This window comes from Fulmarus glacialis, unplaced genomic scaffold (genome assembly GCF_000690835.1).
Source record: "Fulmarus glacialis isolate BGI_N327 unplaced genomic scaffold, ASM69083v1 scaffold12756, whole genome shotgun sequence".
NCBI lineage: Eukaryota > Metazoa > Chordata > Aves > Procellariiformes > Procellariidae > Fulmarus > Fulmarus glacialis.
In genome coordinates, this window is record NW_009218804.1 from 1 (window position 1) to 14,957 (window position 14,957).

Here is a 14,957-nt window from a genome sequence, read left to right on the forward strand (position 1 = left end):
GGCAGGGCAGGGCAGGGCGCGGATCCGTCTGCCCTGCGAAGGCAGGCGAGAAGCCCTCTTCGCCCTGCTTCCCGCCGGTGGAAGGGGGAGAGCCCCCCCTCAGTGCCTGCACGCCTCGGGGCTGCTCTGGCGGTGTGAGGGGAGCGGGGCCGCCGTGGCGCCTGGCAGGTTGTAGCTCTGGCCCTGGAGACCCTAGCGAGCTCCTTCACTGCCCTCTCTCGACTCCCTCAGCCTCCGGCTCCGTGAGAGTTTCGCAGCCCGGAGCTCACCTCCGAAGGTCAGTGTAGGCGGAGCTGCCGGGGGTGTCCTCTCGTTACTAAAACCGTCTGAGAGACAACTTTCCCTTAAAAAAAGAGCTGTTCCTGAAGCCTTGGGAACGCAGCCGTGGTAAGACCGGGTCATCCTAAACCCGGTCGTGCTGGTGTGCTGAAGTCTCTGGAATTAGCTTTGCTCGAGGAGCCGGAAAAGGGGAATCCTCTTCCAGACTGCATTTCTACGTGGGTAAGAATCAGAGGAATTACTGCCCAACCCCCCGTAGTGTTTGATAATCGAGGATGTGAGTGGAAAACAGCTTTGGTTAGAAATCCATTTTTTTTGTTTTATTGCTGTGACCCGTGCCTGCCGCTCCCAAGTAACTTTGATGAGTTGAACATGAGAAACCCTTGTTTTGTTCGGCCTAGTGAGGCTGATTGTGTTCTCTCTCTGTATGGTATCTGTTACTTGATTTGTATGTCGCTGTTTTTTCTGGTTGGCAAATCTTTCTGGAAAAGTTGTAGACATACTGTATATAACTGATGTTTAGCTGCTTCTGTAGCAGCTTTTTCTTCTCGCTTCTCTTTAAATGCATTTGGTATTTCCTGCAGGAGGGGAAAAAACGTTCATCTGTGGCAATGATAGATCCTTTAGAGAACAACTTGTTTGATCTTCCCGATTATGAGAATACAGAAGACGAAACGTTCCCACCTCTTCCACCTCCTGCCTCTCCAGGAAGAGACGATGTTGAATGGGCTCAAGCTAATGGAGGTGAACACCTGTAACCCTCAAAGATCGCATTTTGCAGGATAGTCAATGTATTATCGGTGGTGTACTTCACTACCTTGAGTTTACTGCATAAAAATAGTCTTGTGTAGATAAGAAAGCAATTCGTAAATTTGAATTGTTATTGATTCTATGTTTCCAAGCTTGTGGGAAAAGTTTATTTTTTATAGATTCCATGAAAATACGCACACAAATGAATCTTTGTAAAATTCAAGCTCTTCTGACAAAATGTTGGTAAAGATAATTATACAGCGGTGAGCTATAGTTACCCTTTATGACTTGGATTTCAGAAGAGTGTAGTATTCCAGGGAGATGTTGGTAGATTCTGTAGACCTAGGAGAAATCCAAGACACTTCAGGAGAGTAAAGCATAATAATTTGTATTCGAAAAGATCTTACTGTGTACTGAACAATCTAATAGAGAGTATAAAGATTTTATTTTAACTATTGTTTACTTCTACTCATATTTGCCTATAGTGTTAAACATATGTTTTCCTTGATCCCTGCTCTGTCTGTTCACTAGAAAATAGGATTTTGGATAGATTTAATTCCTTGATATGTGAAATGGACAACTTCTGAATTTCTGATGTTCAAAGTAACAAAAAGTAAACCAAGAAATCAGATGATGACTGATTGCTAGCTCTGAGATGAGATGGGCAGTGGTGCTTGTCTGTTGCAGTCAAATAATATATACTGGCCCTAATCAAAAAGTATATGGACTTTGGTTCTTAAAAGACACATTGATTGTGGTCACACATCACCTCTTTCTCTGTTTTTTGAAGGCGATGCTGGTGGTTTAGGTCTGTCTTTCAGATCTATCAGTGGAAATTTTGGCACACACCTATCAAATTATGTTTATTGATAATTTGAGTTTCGTAACTTTTAGAAGCAGCATCTACTCTCAATACATTTGTCATCAGAAATACAATATAAAAGTTCTAAAATTAGGAAATTTGCCTTTCAAGGAAACTACTTTGCTAGAAAAGTTGATTCCTCAGTATATTTTGAAGAGACAGATTTGTTTCCAATGTCTTGTGGGAGAAGCAAGGTGAAATATGCAGACGTTTGTTTGGAGTACTGTACCTGTAATGGAATACTTGTGATGCTGCCTTTTTGATAGGATAGAAAGTTAAAATTTACATGATGCAATTCTAGTTGATGTCAATTGCATTATATACTTGAAGTATGTTATTTTCTTTATTGGAACCAGATGAAAACCAGCAGTCACAAACAAAGGATTCTGCTGTAGCTACACGGAAAGCAGTTAAAAGACCAATGCCTAAACTAGATGCCCAGAGGTAATTTTTTACAGAATATTTCTTTCTGTGATGAATTTGGTGTGTGGCTGTGGGGGGAATAGTTAAGGTTACTGTGTTCCCTGCTTGGTGATAGCCAAGTCAAAGATCAAGAGTTTTAGAGATGAAAGTGCCTCTTGCGTGCTGTATCTCAACCTTTTTATTCCTTGCTTACCTGTGTAATGCTATTACTAGTCTAACTTTCTTGAAGTCTCTTTGGGACTTAGGACATGACTAATAATTTAAGATACATTTATTATTCATAAATAGGACTCTTCCAGCTGAATCTTCTCCATTTTGCTACAGACATAGTACTGTAGATTGCTTTCTTTAATAAAAGGGTGCTTCAAAATAAAACCTGAATGTACTGGTGACTGTAAGGTACTACTGAAAGTACACTCACACCTGACTTACGTACAAGCTGGATAAACTCTGTATAAAGATAAAGGATTTTAGTATTTTCTTTGCTGTTATCACTAAAACTGGTGTAAGTTCTTTATAAGCAATGGAAAGAATCCGAGCTTTCAGTTTCTTCCATTTTAAATATACTGATGAGGTTAGTGATACCACAGGTGGATGTTCTGGTCATGCATTTAACTAGTTTTACTTGGCCAATATAGATACAAGAACTGACTTCCCATGTAATCAAAATTAAAAAGCTCCTTGGACTAGGAATATATGTATAGTGAATTTTCCAAATAAGTCTTTGGTCTTACAGAGTCTTTATCCTATTTTGTGCATTTTCTTAATGACTTCTAATTCTGTACGTCTTTCAAATAGAGCTCTGTAGCTTTAGGCTATTTAAAGGAATGTGAGGTTGTTTGTATGGCTTGTGGTTTTTTGTTTTGTTGTTTGTTTTTAATTAGAAAAAGAAAGTATGGGTTTCAAATAACTTCACCCATTTCCTATTAACAGGTTAATTTCAGAAAGAGGACTTCCAGCTCTGAGACACATGTTTGACAACGTAAAGTTCAAGGGTAAGGGGCATGAGGTAAGACATAGTGAGCTTTTGTTTTGTTTCCTGGGAAGTTAATCTACACTTGATAGATTGCTGCCCATCAGATATGGGGAGAATTGATATTACACTCTGGTTAGCCAGCTTTCTAACAGTATTTGAACGTACCCTGGTGGGGTTTGTAGTTGCAAATTAAAAAAAAAACCAACAAAAAAACCCCAAACAAACAAAAAAACCCCCACGAATGTTTTAACAAAATCCATGTTTTGATCTTAAAATTGTTTTCCTCCACTTCAAAACTAGAATATCATGTCTGTGACTCTTCGTATTGTCCATAGAAAGGGATTTTTTAAATTGGAACAGGCTTCTAAGACTGCCTACTACATCTGGAATGCCTTTACCATCTCATTTCATGATCAGTTTCCTCTGTTAGTGAAAATCTTCTGGCTTTTATGACACCTCTATCCCAAAGTTTTTAATATTGAAAAAAGTGTGACATACCACTTAAGCAAAGAGAAAGCAGTATTTTCTCTACAAAATGTTTTGGATACACTTAAACGTAAAAAGCTCATTTTTCTTTAAATATCATTAGACTATTGGTACACTTGCAAGGATGCCTGGGCATCTCTGGTTTACAGAGAACATTCACGGTATAAATTTTCTCTTTACAACTGGAGGCAGTTGTAACTGAAGAACTAGGCAATACTGCTGATCTGAGCAAAAATCTTTACTAGATAAGGTTATTTAGATGTACATTTTTTCTGTGTGTTCTAAACATGAAAATCAATGCCAGCGGTGCCCCTATGGATTTTTTTTTTCAGTCTGGATTCAGACCTAGGCTGCTTAGGGGCAACTTCTCAGAAGCCTGTCAGACGTTTTACAGTATATGCAAATGCTTTTCCTGAAGTCGGATTGCTATTCTTCTGATAGCTTGAAATTGCACTTACAGACTTGATTGTGGGAGGAAAGGCTACCCATGCATTCATATTACTTAAATTTTCAGGAGACTTTCAAGCTGCAGATGCTTAATATTTTCAGAAATGTTACTGTGATGTTTCCCTCTGCAGTCTATTGACTTAGTCAGCATTTATTAGCTGGGTATCTTGTTGTATGCTCTAGGCAGAAGACCTGAAGACACTTATACGACATATGGAACACTGGGCTCATAGACTATTTCCAAAATTGCAATTTGAGGATTTTATTGACAGAGTAGAGTCTTTGGGAAACAAAAAGGAAGTTCAGGTACGTTTTGTTCTTGTCAGTTTCTTTTCGTGCAGTATCGAATAGTGTAAGAGGTGGGTTTAGGAGAGCAATTACGCAACAAAAGAAGACTTAAGTTGTGCATACTGCTAAGGAGTATAATGTTATTTAAATTAATTTATCTCTTTTTAAAAATAAGTGTTTGAAGTATTTAAGTTTACATTTAGATAAAACCTTTCTCTATTTGAACTAGTACTTCAGAGAATTGGCTTCAACTTTTTCAGGATATCTTTAACCAAAGTAATTTGCTTAAGAGTGCTGTAACTAGTTGGTTTTTGGGAGTTGGTTTGTTTGGTTTTTGACATTTGAATCTGCAAAAGAAGACTTATGAAGGATGCTGCTTCATCTGGTGATAGATGAAGGACTAGGAAAACAATCCACAGCATTAAAAGTTGTGGGTCAAACAGACATGTAGTGAAAGGAATGGTTTTTTTCAGAGTAACAAAGTGTAAAGAGAAATTGGGAGTAGTATTAAAAACATCGCAATGTTGCACAGAAGATTTTGTTACAGATGAAATATCAGTATTTTAATCTCTCATTTGCAGACCTGCCTAAAGCGGATTAGACTCGATCTTCCTATTTTACATGAAGACTTTGCAAGTAATGAAGGTATGCTCATTATGCTGTTTATTCAGTAGTTCAGTGCTTAGAATTACTTTACTTCCCCATCTACTGGCCAGAAATTAATGATCGTGATATGTTTTTCTAATGTAGAAGAAATTGTCGAGTCCTCTGTTTTAAAACCAAGCTTCTGTGAGACTTACGATTACAAAACTGAACTGGTACTTGGCTAAAATGCTACATATATATATATATAAAAAAATAAGTGTGTCATATACTGAAAGGAAATGGAAAACGTGTTTTATTACCAGCATTCTTAGAAACGTTCTTCCAAAAAAACCCCAGAACTGCGACTATTAAGTGAACATACTGGTTTATATTGTACTCTTATGAACGTGCAGTCTGAAGAGCTCTTGGATCTTATTAACGCAGAAATCAAATATTCATTATACTGTTTATACTACAAGCTGTTACAGTGCAGTCAGGGTGTAGTGTCCTTTATAGGGAAAGTACTTATTAATGCTTGCAGGCACTGTTATGTCTGTTTGTCAGTCATGGTGTATAGCTACTATTGAGTATTTCTTCTTCCAATATCAAAATCCAGCCACTTAACAAGAAGGTAATTCCAGAGTCTCTTTCAATCAGATGATGTTTTTCGCTAGACTAGAAATAAACAATTTTTTTTTTTTAATAAAAAGAGGGAGTAGAGTTCACCTGGTGGTTTGAAAGAAACTTCATTAGCAGAAATCAGAGAATTTGATAGTCGTTCCTAAGGTCCTTTGCAGGTGCTCTCACTTTCATGGGGAGTCTCTCTTGAAACAATTATCTACCCGTTGTCCAGTTTGTCTTCACGTGAACCTCAGTCTCCAGACAAGCCAGTGCTTGGGAAGGGTGTTCTGGTGGATGAGTTAACCAATGGTAAAACCTCACCTCACCTGTGGGGACGACCTTTGGGCAGTCGGTGACATGTGGCTGTCTTCGCTGTTGGCTGCATTTGCTAGAAATGGAATGCAACCGTAAGCAGCCACAAACAGTAAAGCAAATGGTTCCTGCCGACAGTGTCTGTAGAGTTATCAGATTTTTCTGTGCGATGGTTCCATACATTTGTATTTAAATGCGGTGCTGATCTGTTCTTGAACCGTGTTAGCAAGCGTACTGCTACAACTGGTCAGTCTTCAGATGAAAAACTTGAGTAGGTATCTTACAGTTTTGAAATAAAAACTGCAGCTAGAGTATTGTATTAAAAAACCAGAACCTTGTTGTCAGCTAACTTCTCTATTCACAGGCTTAAAGTGGTGCAGAGGCACAAGCACACTTGGCCTTAGGCACTCTTGAAAGAGTGCTCTGCTTCTCTGTTGGTGGGTGAAGTTTGTCTAACGGAGTTGGACTGCCTCCATTTTGCATGTGTTAATGTTGGCAAATAAGTAAATATTCCATATTAGTAGCATACTGAATTCAAAACTGACTATTCAATGTCTATGTTCGATTCCCTGTCTGATTCCCGTAACTAGTCCTGCCACTTCCCAAAGGACAGTGTCGTATTAGTAGGGGTGGGAAGAAAATTATCTGGCCTTTCAGTAAGGATTGCCTGAATTTACTGTCTCCTTTTAACCTTCAAGCACAGCTCATGATTGCTAACTTAGTACACGGAGCTATGCCTCTAATTTAAGGTACTTATTATTGTTGTGTGTTTGGGATCTCTGATAAGCATTTGTTGTATACTTTGAATATCAGGTATGTGGACCTAGGCAGAAAATTGCCCATTAAAACTAAATTACAGAATCATCTTCAGCTGTCAATACAACTGTAAAATGTAGAACATAGAAATGCTTTTAAAATGTTCTGTTGACAGATACTTAGCAGTAGATATCTCTGGGTTGAAAGTGTTGATTTCTGCCCCTCTTCCCCCTCCCATCCCCTCATTTTTAACCAGATGGTGGAGGGGAAAGCAACGGACTGGATACAGCCACTGAAGATGTACGTTCCTGCTCTGGAAACGCAGAACAACTCAATTCTGTGTCTGGTACAACTCTCACGGAAGAGCAACAGCAGCGAATCAAGAAGAACAGGCAGCTGGCCTTGGAACGTAGGCAAGCAAAGATGCAGTGTAACAGCCAGTCGCAACACAACGGTAATCAACTCTGTAATTTAAGTGTTAATGTTAAGGTCAGTAGCCCGAGAAGTTTGTACAACTGAACTGCTGAGTCAGTTAAAGGAAATGATAGCGATTGATTTTCTAGTAAGTAGCAAAATGTGTAACTCTCAAATTTAAGCTGTGATCCTGTAGTTAGACTCCTGCAAAGTTAAGTCGGAACTTCTCTCCCTAGTTGTTATGCCAAGTTGTGAGAGCTTTGTCTGATGAAACGAATCTCAACTTGCTGGTCATCTCTGGAGTTGGCTTTTCTGCAGACTCTGATTCTGGTGATAGAAACTGCAGTTAAACAACAGTGTTTTGTCATGGTAGGAAATCGCTTTTGGTTTTGTTTTGTTTTTTTTTTCTCTCCAACAGAGCTCTCTGCTAGTTACTCAGAAGAGGACTTTAATACCCCAGTTGCTCAGGATCTCGCTGACCTTATCGAAGACACTCACACTACCGCAGCCAAGGTTGCTGTTACAGAAGCTGGAGATACAGAATTGGAATGTGGTGGTGAAAAGCAGTAACTGTTCCCCATACCTTGAATGACTTTCTTGACAGAAAGAGCCTGATGTTTTAAGTACTATCATTATATTGAAAGGTTGCTGGCTCTTTGCACTCTGACTCCAGAAACTTCATAGAAGTCTTCACCATGACATCTGTGTAGTTGGACAGAACTCTTCTCTTGAAACTGCAGATGAGCAACTCCGTACACCGGAAAACAGAACAAAGTTCTTCATCTGCATTTGAGACATCTCCCACCCGGCCCCTGCTGACATTCTTTAGGAAATGTTAATGAGCTTTTCAACCTACTTTGAATTTTGTTTACAATTGATGTCAGACTGAATTAATTGGGATATTGACAGGTGAAGTTTCTATTAAAGTTGGTTTGTTTTTTTAATAGAGCGTATAATAATAGCGGCTAGTGCTATGTCTGAATGGGTGTCTTGGATTTTTTTAACTTGCTTATCAAGTACCTGTATCTTGTTCTTACAAAATGGAAGCTATTAAATTTCAGAAGTCAAACCTGAAATTCTTGTATAAGGCTGTCAAACTATAGGCCCTCCAAACTTCCACATCCCTTGTGCTAGTCAGACATCTTGTCACAGACAAGTACATCCCCTTAGGGGAACGTGCTTTGGCTTTGACCAAATTATTTATCTTCCTTTGGCTGATTCTGTTCTCTCTCTGGAAGCTCTGTTTCATCCCCTTCCTATAGTCTTGTTTTTCCTTCTTGTACAATAGCTCTTCCCTGTTGTGGAATGAACAAGAACCATCATAATGGCAAAGCCCTGAGCCTGCCCTCTCCAGTGGCACAGGGCAGACTGTTGTTCGTAACAGAAACTGAATTTCTAGAAAAGTGAATTAAGACGAGCAGCACTTACAGCAGATGAAATAAGTTCATGTCAACAGGTGTTATTTTATGCCAGATGTGCAGCTGGGGGATCTCAATAAACAAAGATGCTGTGTTCTAGATTAGTAGGAAGGAGTTTGCTTTTTATATCCTTGTAGCTACGAGTTAAACTCACTGAACTATAGTGGAAGATAGCGAACAGCTGTAGGAAATACTTAAGTTTTGAGAACCCGATTTATAGACAACATGGGAAAGTATGTTTTTTGAATGATAGTTAAAAGAATTCACCACACTGTCTTTAGTCTGGAAGATGAGATTTATCATGTATAAAATCTTTTAAAAACTCATACATGTTTATAATCAGATAAAAATAATTCTTATTTAAAATAGACATTTAGTTTCTTATTAAAAGGACTCTTGAATATTTAAATAGACTGCTTTTTAAAAAAACCCAACTTAATCACACAAAGTGAATAGGAGCAGAACATCAACAAGCAGATGTTGCTAGGTTATAGTTCAAGTTCTAATGTCAGCTGAAACATCTAATAGTGCCAAATCCCTAATCTCCTCCAGCAGCTGGTATAAGCTGGCTCCCTTGGTCTGGCAGTACTCCTGATAGTCTTCATCAATTACTTCAACTCTTGCTTTTTCTTGGGCACGCTGGGCTGCTTCTGCTGACTCACTGACTTCTTTTACTAAGTCAGATTTCACCACATGAAAATTCTTCTGGGAAACCTCTGTGTCTGAAGTCTGGTATGATGCGTTCCTGATTATTTCAAGCTTGATCATGGCGGCATGGCAGCGGGAAGTCTGCACAAGTATTTTCACCTTAAAAGCAATACAAAAATTATTTTATTTCTGATGGTGCTATTTCCTTTTACTTCCTTCAGATTAAATACTCACTGTAATATGATCGAAAAGGCTTAATGTAACTGATTCTCCAGTAGTTGTTGTGGAAGTAATTTTACTCTGAAAGCGATGAAGTGATCCAGGCTTCCACTCACAGCTCCTATCACCTTGACAAGAGATGACTAAGCCTTCTTTGTTTTTCATATATGCAGCACCTTTGATTCCATATCTACAAAAAAGCAGATGAGCAGACAGAAGCTGTTCAACAATTTTCACCCTTATCAGCTCTCTTAACTTTGAAACCAAGAGAAGGCTAGCTAGGATTATATAAAAGCAACATAAAGGGGCAAATGCTGTAGCCTGATAATCCTGCTTCAGGGACACTGATGTGCATTGTCAAAGAAACCCCTACAGTATACAAAACCAGCATGAAGACAGTAACTGAGGTGTTTCAAAAGCAGCGAAGCAAAAGTACAATACAGTCAGTGATCCTTCATCTTAGGTGTTGGGTGGAGCCTGGAATGGCCTCATAATGGAAGAAGAGCAGCATTACAGGTTATTCCAGACAGCACGGTGAGGAAATAGTTCTCTGTTAAAAAAAAGTCACTTAAAAGACCAGCAGCGTATTTGCACTGGGTTCTTTGGAAGGAGCCTTTCTTGGTTGAGTAGGTTCTGGCTCCTCGGCCACACATCCAAGCCAAGCCATCTGGAATGCTGGAGATGACAGGCCTACATCAAGCTGGTTTACATCCAAGCTCAGTCTGTGTCCAGGATGAAGCAGCCCCTGGCTGTATTCGTGGAAGTCCAGGGTATTCATGTAATGGTTTGTTTTACTTAACAGCCCTGTAGAATGTTTTTTGGGTTTTGTTTCTTTTTTTTTCAAAGGAGAGTTCTTATGCCTACATTTCTTGTACCTGTTAGCTAGCCAGGTAGACAGTATTGCTACCAGTAATGCACAAACATGAAGATCATTAACTAATCCAAAATGTCCAGAGCCAGTAAGGGAGGAAGGGTTGAAGAGCTGGCCCAATCTTATGAGAGACACTGCTCTCCAGTTCTATGGTGACTAGTTCCTTCTTACATCATTCAATTTATAACATAAGCAGAACACATTTAGTATACTTTAAAATATAGATTTAAAAGAAACGAAATATAGATTTCTAAAATATAGATTTTCAGAAACGAAAATGTAATGTTAGCTTCATGCAAAGAGTTGCTTTCTACTTCGATAAATCAAGAGGCAGAGCTGAGATGCAGGCACTTACAAGAGCCCAACTGCTACAAACAGCATTGTGGTAAACATTTCTTTTGTGCTTCCCTGCTGCCTATGAGGAGTAGCAAAAGGTGCTCCTTGCCTGCATAAATTACAGTAGTGAAGGAAGAGAGCGCTGAGGAACGCATGGCTTTGTGATTTGGAAATTTAAAACTGCCCTTTCTTTAAGTACTAATCACTTTCTATGGTTAAAACAAAAGGCAAAAAATATTCCAGTCGTTGTTCTGCCCTAGCAGCTGCTTGGGCAAAAAATGGCCTTTTAATGTTCTGAAATAAATACACACTGTGCAGCATAGTCTTACCATTTCCTCATAGGAACTCCTTTTCAGAGTGAATGCACGGAAAAGCATTGCTTATGATTTACCAGAAAAATCGAAAATGCAGTCATCACTCAACACCGGGCCACGCTATAAAGGCTTCCTTTCTCAAGGACCAGAGGTGTCCTCCCGGCATTCTAGTAACACTTATGTCTTACTTTTAAGCTCAGTCCAAGCTCTAATCAACTCACCTTGGTACAAAAACAAGCACACCATTTGTTCGAATTGAGTAAATAACACCATCTGCTATGCAGCACTCGTCTGTTTCTGGGGTTTTGTCTTTGAAGTACATGCACTGGAAGAGTTCAGTAGACTGTTTCTGAGCACGCTGGGCTGCCTGCAAGCATCCCCCATAAAAAGAGAAGACAAAAGAACCTAAATAAATATTTCAATGAGCTTGTTTGGCTTTGATTTTCATAGTTTCTTTTTCCCCATTATCTGTCCCCTAGAAAAATCCCATCTAAAAGGAAATCCTACTTGTAGTACAGGTGAAATAAGTCACTTTTAATACCACTCTCAGAAGAAAACTGATATTTAAATAAAAAAAGCATTATAAATAAAAATGAAGTGATACTATGTCGTAGTAGCCAAAAGCCGCAGTCAGGACTGCTATCCCATTCCATTGGGCAGCATACAAACGTACGGAGACACGCACAATGACCACCTTACCCGGTTTCTGTTATTAATGTGTCTGCACAATTCCTGAAGATCCTTATTACTGAATACATAATCAACATCTCCTTTAGTTTCCTTCAGAGTCGCTGCCATCAAGAGTCTGTGGACAACAATATCGGCGTATCTTCTAATTGGAGAAGTGAAATGAGTGTACTTATCTAAGGCAAGTCCTACAAATAAGGAAGCAGTGTTAAGCAATCAAAGCAATCAACTGCCTCCCCCCCAACAGTTCAGAAGTAATAACAGGAATAGCGTAAAAATAAAGCGACAAGATACCATAATGATGAAACTCTTCCTCAGGACAAGAGCCAGTTGAGAAGTACAATGCATTAGACATTGCGTGAGTGGCCATAGATCGCAACAGTTTGTTTACGATTGGATCCAATGGATCATGTGCTTTATCCAGGGACTCAGCCAATGCTTTGTTAGACCTGTCAAAAAAGTGTTAATTCTGAAGAAAATTATGCTATCCCTGATCATAATAGCCTATAGTTAAAAAGAGCATACAAAAGCACATAAAAATTTATTAATCATTATTAATATAAAAATATGAACAACAAGCAGAATGATATTAAAACTTTCAACACAGTTTAGTAACAGCTCTGCTCTAGAAAAATGTTTAGAAAAAAACCCAGTTTTCACCAACAGGCCTGTCTTCTGCAACCTGGAGAACCAAGAAGGACCGGAGCAAACCCCACTTCTATGCAGTACAGAAAAGATGGTGACCTGGTCAAAAACCCGTTCTGTACAGGAGAGCACAAATGGGACAAGGTGACATCTAAATAAAAGGAGGCACTACTGATGCCCTTCACACTCTGTGATGTCCAGAAATGATGCCTCCCAATGTGATGAAGCTCACAGCCTTCTCATAGTATCTTGACAAAGTAATTCTGAATTATTCTGAGTCATTTAAAATGACTATATTGCCCAGAATTAACTTCATTTAAACAAATACTCTCTTACACTACTATTACAGGAAATATGGTGCAAACAAGGCTATTAAAGAGCTTAACTACATACTGACTGAACAAATTCTTTTTGGATATGTCTAAAATTATTCAGATACTGCCATTTTCAGTCCAGCCAGCAGCATGCAGGCAGCCTCTCTTGTTTAGAACATCATCTCCTGCTTACAGAAAGGTTATGGTGAATTTTTTTTTAAGAATGGCTATAGAGTGTCTATTAACATTGATACTAAGAACTGTAATGCTTTGTGATGATAACAGCCAAACAGTTAATTGCTTAACTTTAATTAAAGCGCTTAAGATAAGTAATAAAAGATACCGTGTGTCTATTGAGAAACCTTTGGTACTGGCACATTCTCGAAGTTCAGTAAAAAATTCCTGTCGTGGTGGAGGATGTTGACGCAACAAAGCTTGATGAGGAAAATTTTCTGAAATCTTTTTTGCCACCCAGTGGTTAGCAAGAATCATACATTCCGCTACAGTCTCATGCACCTCCAGCGGCTGCTTGGGGATGAGATCATGGATATTATTTTTATCATCCAATTGCACTTGGATTTCTACCCCTTCTAGTTCCAGTGCACCACAGCTGTCCCGCTTAGCTCTAACGTGTCGTGCTATATCTGCGAGTTTTGATATTGCCCAAACCAGTTCATCCAGCTTCTTCTGCCTAGTTCTTTCATCCAAGTTTTTCAGTTCCAGGATATCGCCAACAACACTTGCGTCTCCATCTAATAATCCCTGTGCTGCTTCGTAAACTAGCTTGTACGCAGATCGAATGATGGTTTTGTTGTAGCAAACTCGCAGCATTTCGTATGATTCTTTTTCCAGTTCCCACAAGACACTTACAGCATACCTTAAAGATAAGATCACAATTCTATAAATAGTTCTAGTTGACCTAAACTATCATTTTAAGCACATCCAACTGTTACAAATTTACAGGTTTCATTCTGCTTTTTTTACTGGAAACATCTTTTTCTTCATGAAACAAATCAGTGCTCAGCAATGCCACTAATTAATGCACTTGCCTTTCAGTCTCGTGTATCACAACTTAATAAATGAGGACCAACTATGTCGGCACCTGTTGAGGCAGAGTACCCGTAAGATATAAGGCCACATCTATTTTAAAGCACAGCTACACCGCAATAGTTATTTTTATTTATTTTTATTTTATTAGTCAGATGCATCCACAATGAACATATCTCCACCCTGCATATCCTCATGCCAGCCAGACAACTAACCCTGTAAATGGTAATAAAATGGGATTACAGCATGTTTGAGGAATAGGACAATAGTAAAAAACGTGACCATTCACACGGGTGCATGCACTCCAGACTGAAACCCATGTGAAAAAAGTAGTGAAGAACAAAGATGCCTTCACCTTTAGGTTGCCGTTTAAATACAAAGCAAATTGCTAAGGGTATGGGTAAACATTATTGGAGGACCAGACAGTCATTGTATAATACTGTATTTCAGCTTTTTGTGATTCCCTACTACTTCGCTTACAAACAGTAACAAATAATTCAAAGAGCAAGTGCATAAGCAGTTACTACACAAAATCTTACCTATCAACTCCACTAAGCAGAGAGCATACGTCGGCACTCAAGACAGAGGGCAGCATGTCATAACGACGATCCGCTAAATAGTAAGTTGTTGCCCTGAGGAATAAAATACATTTACTATTCTTCTCACAAGAACTCACTGGTGTGTATCTCCCAAACAGTTTGCGGTATAAGCATAGCTTCAGCAAAACAAGACACATAGCATGATTTTAAAAGGTTATTCTTAGAGAACACACACATGTGCAATACTGAAATCAAATTATTTAAATAACTATTTGTATAGTACAAGCCTAATTTTGCCTTCCTCAGTGTCTTGAACTGCCATTAAGGCCAGAGCTAGGGCTGTACAAAATATGCTCAGCTAAGAAGAGGTCATTTAATGGCTATACCAAACATCTCCACTGGCCATACAGTTTATATTTCTTTGCATCTACAAAGAATACAATTCATAAAGTGATTCAGCAGTTTAAGTTCAAAACAGTGGCAATAAAAGAAAAAAAAGAATGGAATATTTGGCATATTGAAACACAAGATTGAATATTAAAACATAAGCCTGCCAAATACCTCTGGAATTAAATTCATGTAAAACTTAATTCCATTTTGTGGGTATTATATGTTCTGTGTGAAGATTCATCCCCCCTGGAATGCAAACAAGTGGTTTGTAAAGACTTCAAATCACAAATGTTAAAGTAGACTATAAAGCAAACACTAGTGATTAGGGAA

At 38.8% G+C, this 14,957-nt stretch overlaps 2 protein-coding genes across 2 annotated transcripts in view; one reads left to right on the forward strand and one right to left on the reverse strand.

Annotated features, from left to right (window-relative positions):
* The first annotated feature begins 890 nt into the window (after positions 1-890).
* TIPIN (TIMELESS interacting protein) lies at positions 891-7,769 on the forward strand. The gene is made up of 7 exons (XM_009580160.1): positions 891-1,023; positions 2,248-2,335; positions 3,248-3,323; positions 4,407-4,529; positions 5,093-5,156; positions 7,042-7,239; positions 7,618-7,769. Exons 1-7 carry the CDS (start codon positions 891-893, stop codon positions 7,767-7,769), a joined length of 834 nt encoding a protein of 277 aa, XP_009578455.1.
* Positions 7,770-9,112: 1,343 nt separating this feature from the next.
* The window catches only part of DIS3L (DIS3 like exosome 3'-5' exoribonuclease), a 14,361-nt gene continuing 8,516 nt past the window's right edge, over positions 9,113-14,957 (reverse strand). Inside the window, exons 10-16 of the mRNA XM_009580161.1 lie at positions 14,238-14,330; positions 12,995-13,528; positions 11,987-12,141; positions 11,705-11,880; positions 11,227-11,372; positions 9,500-9,674; positions 9,113-9,424 (exon numbers count right to left, since the gene is read on the reverse strand). Of these exons, the coding sequence (XP_009578456.1) occupies positions 9,113-9,424; positions 9,500-9,674; positions 11,227-11,372; positions 11,705-11,880; positions 11,987-12,141; positions 12,995-13,528; positions 14,238-14,330 (1,591 nt within the window). The remainder of the gene's footprint in view (positions 9,425-9,499; positions 9,675-11,226; positions 11,373-11,704; positions 11,881-11,986; positions 12,142-12,994; positions 13,529-14,237; positions 14,331-14,957) is intronic.

Coding starts and splice junctions, on each gene's coding strand:
- TIPIN (XM_009580160.1), top strand. CDS start 891: ATGATAGATCCTTTAGAGAACAACTTGTTTGATCTTCCCGATTATGAG. Junction 4,530..5,092: donor GAAACAAAAAGGAAGTTCAG/GTACGTTTTGTT, acceptor TCTCATTTGCAG/ACCTGCCTAAAGCGGATTAG. Junction 5,157..7,041: donor AGACTTTGCAAGTAATGAAG/GTATGCTCATTA, acceptor ATTTTTAACCAG/ATGGTGGAGGGGAAAGCAAC.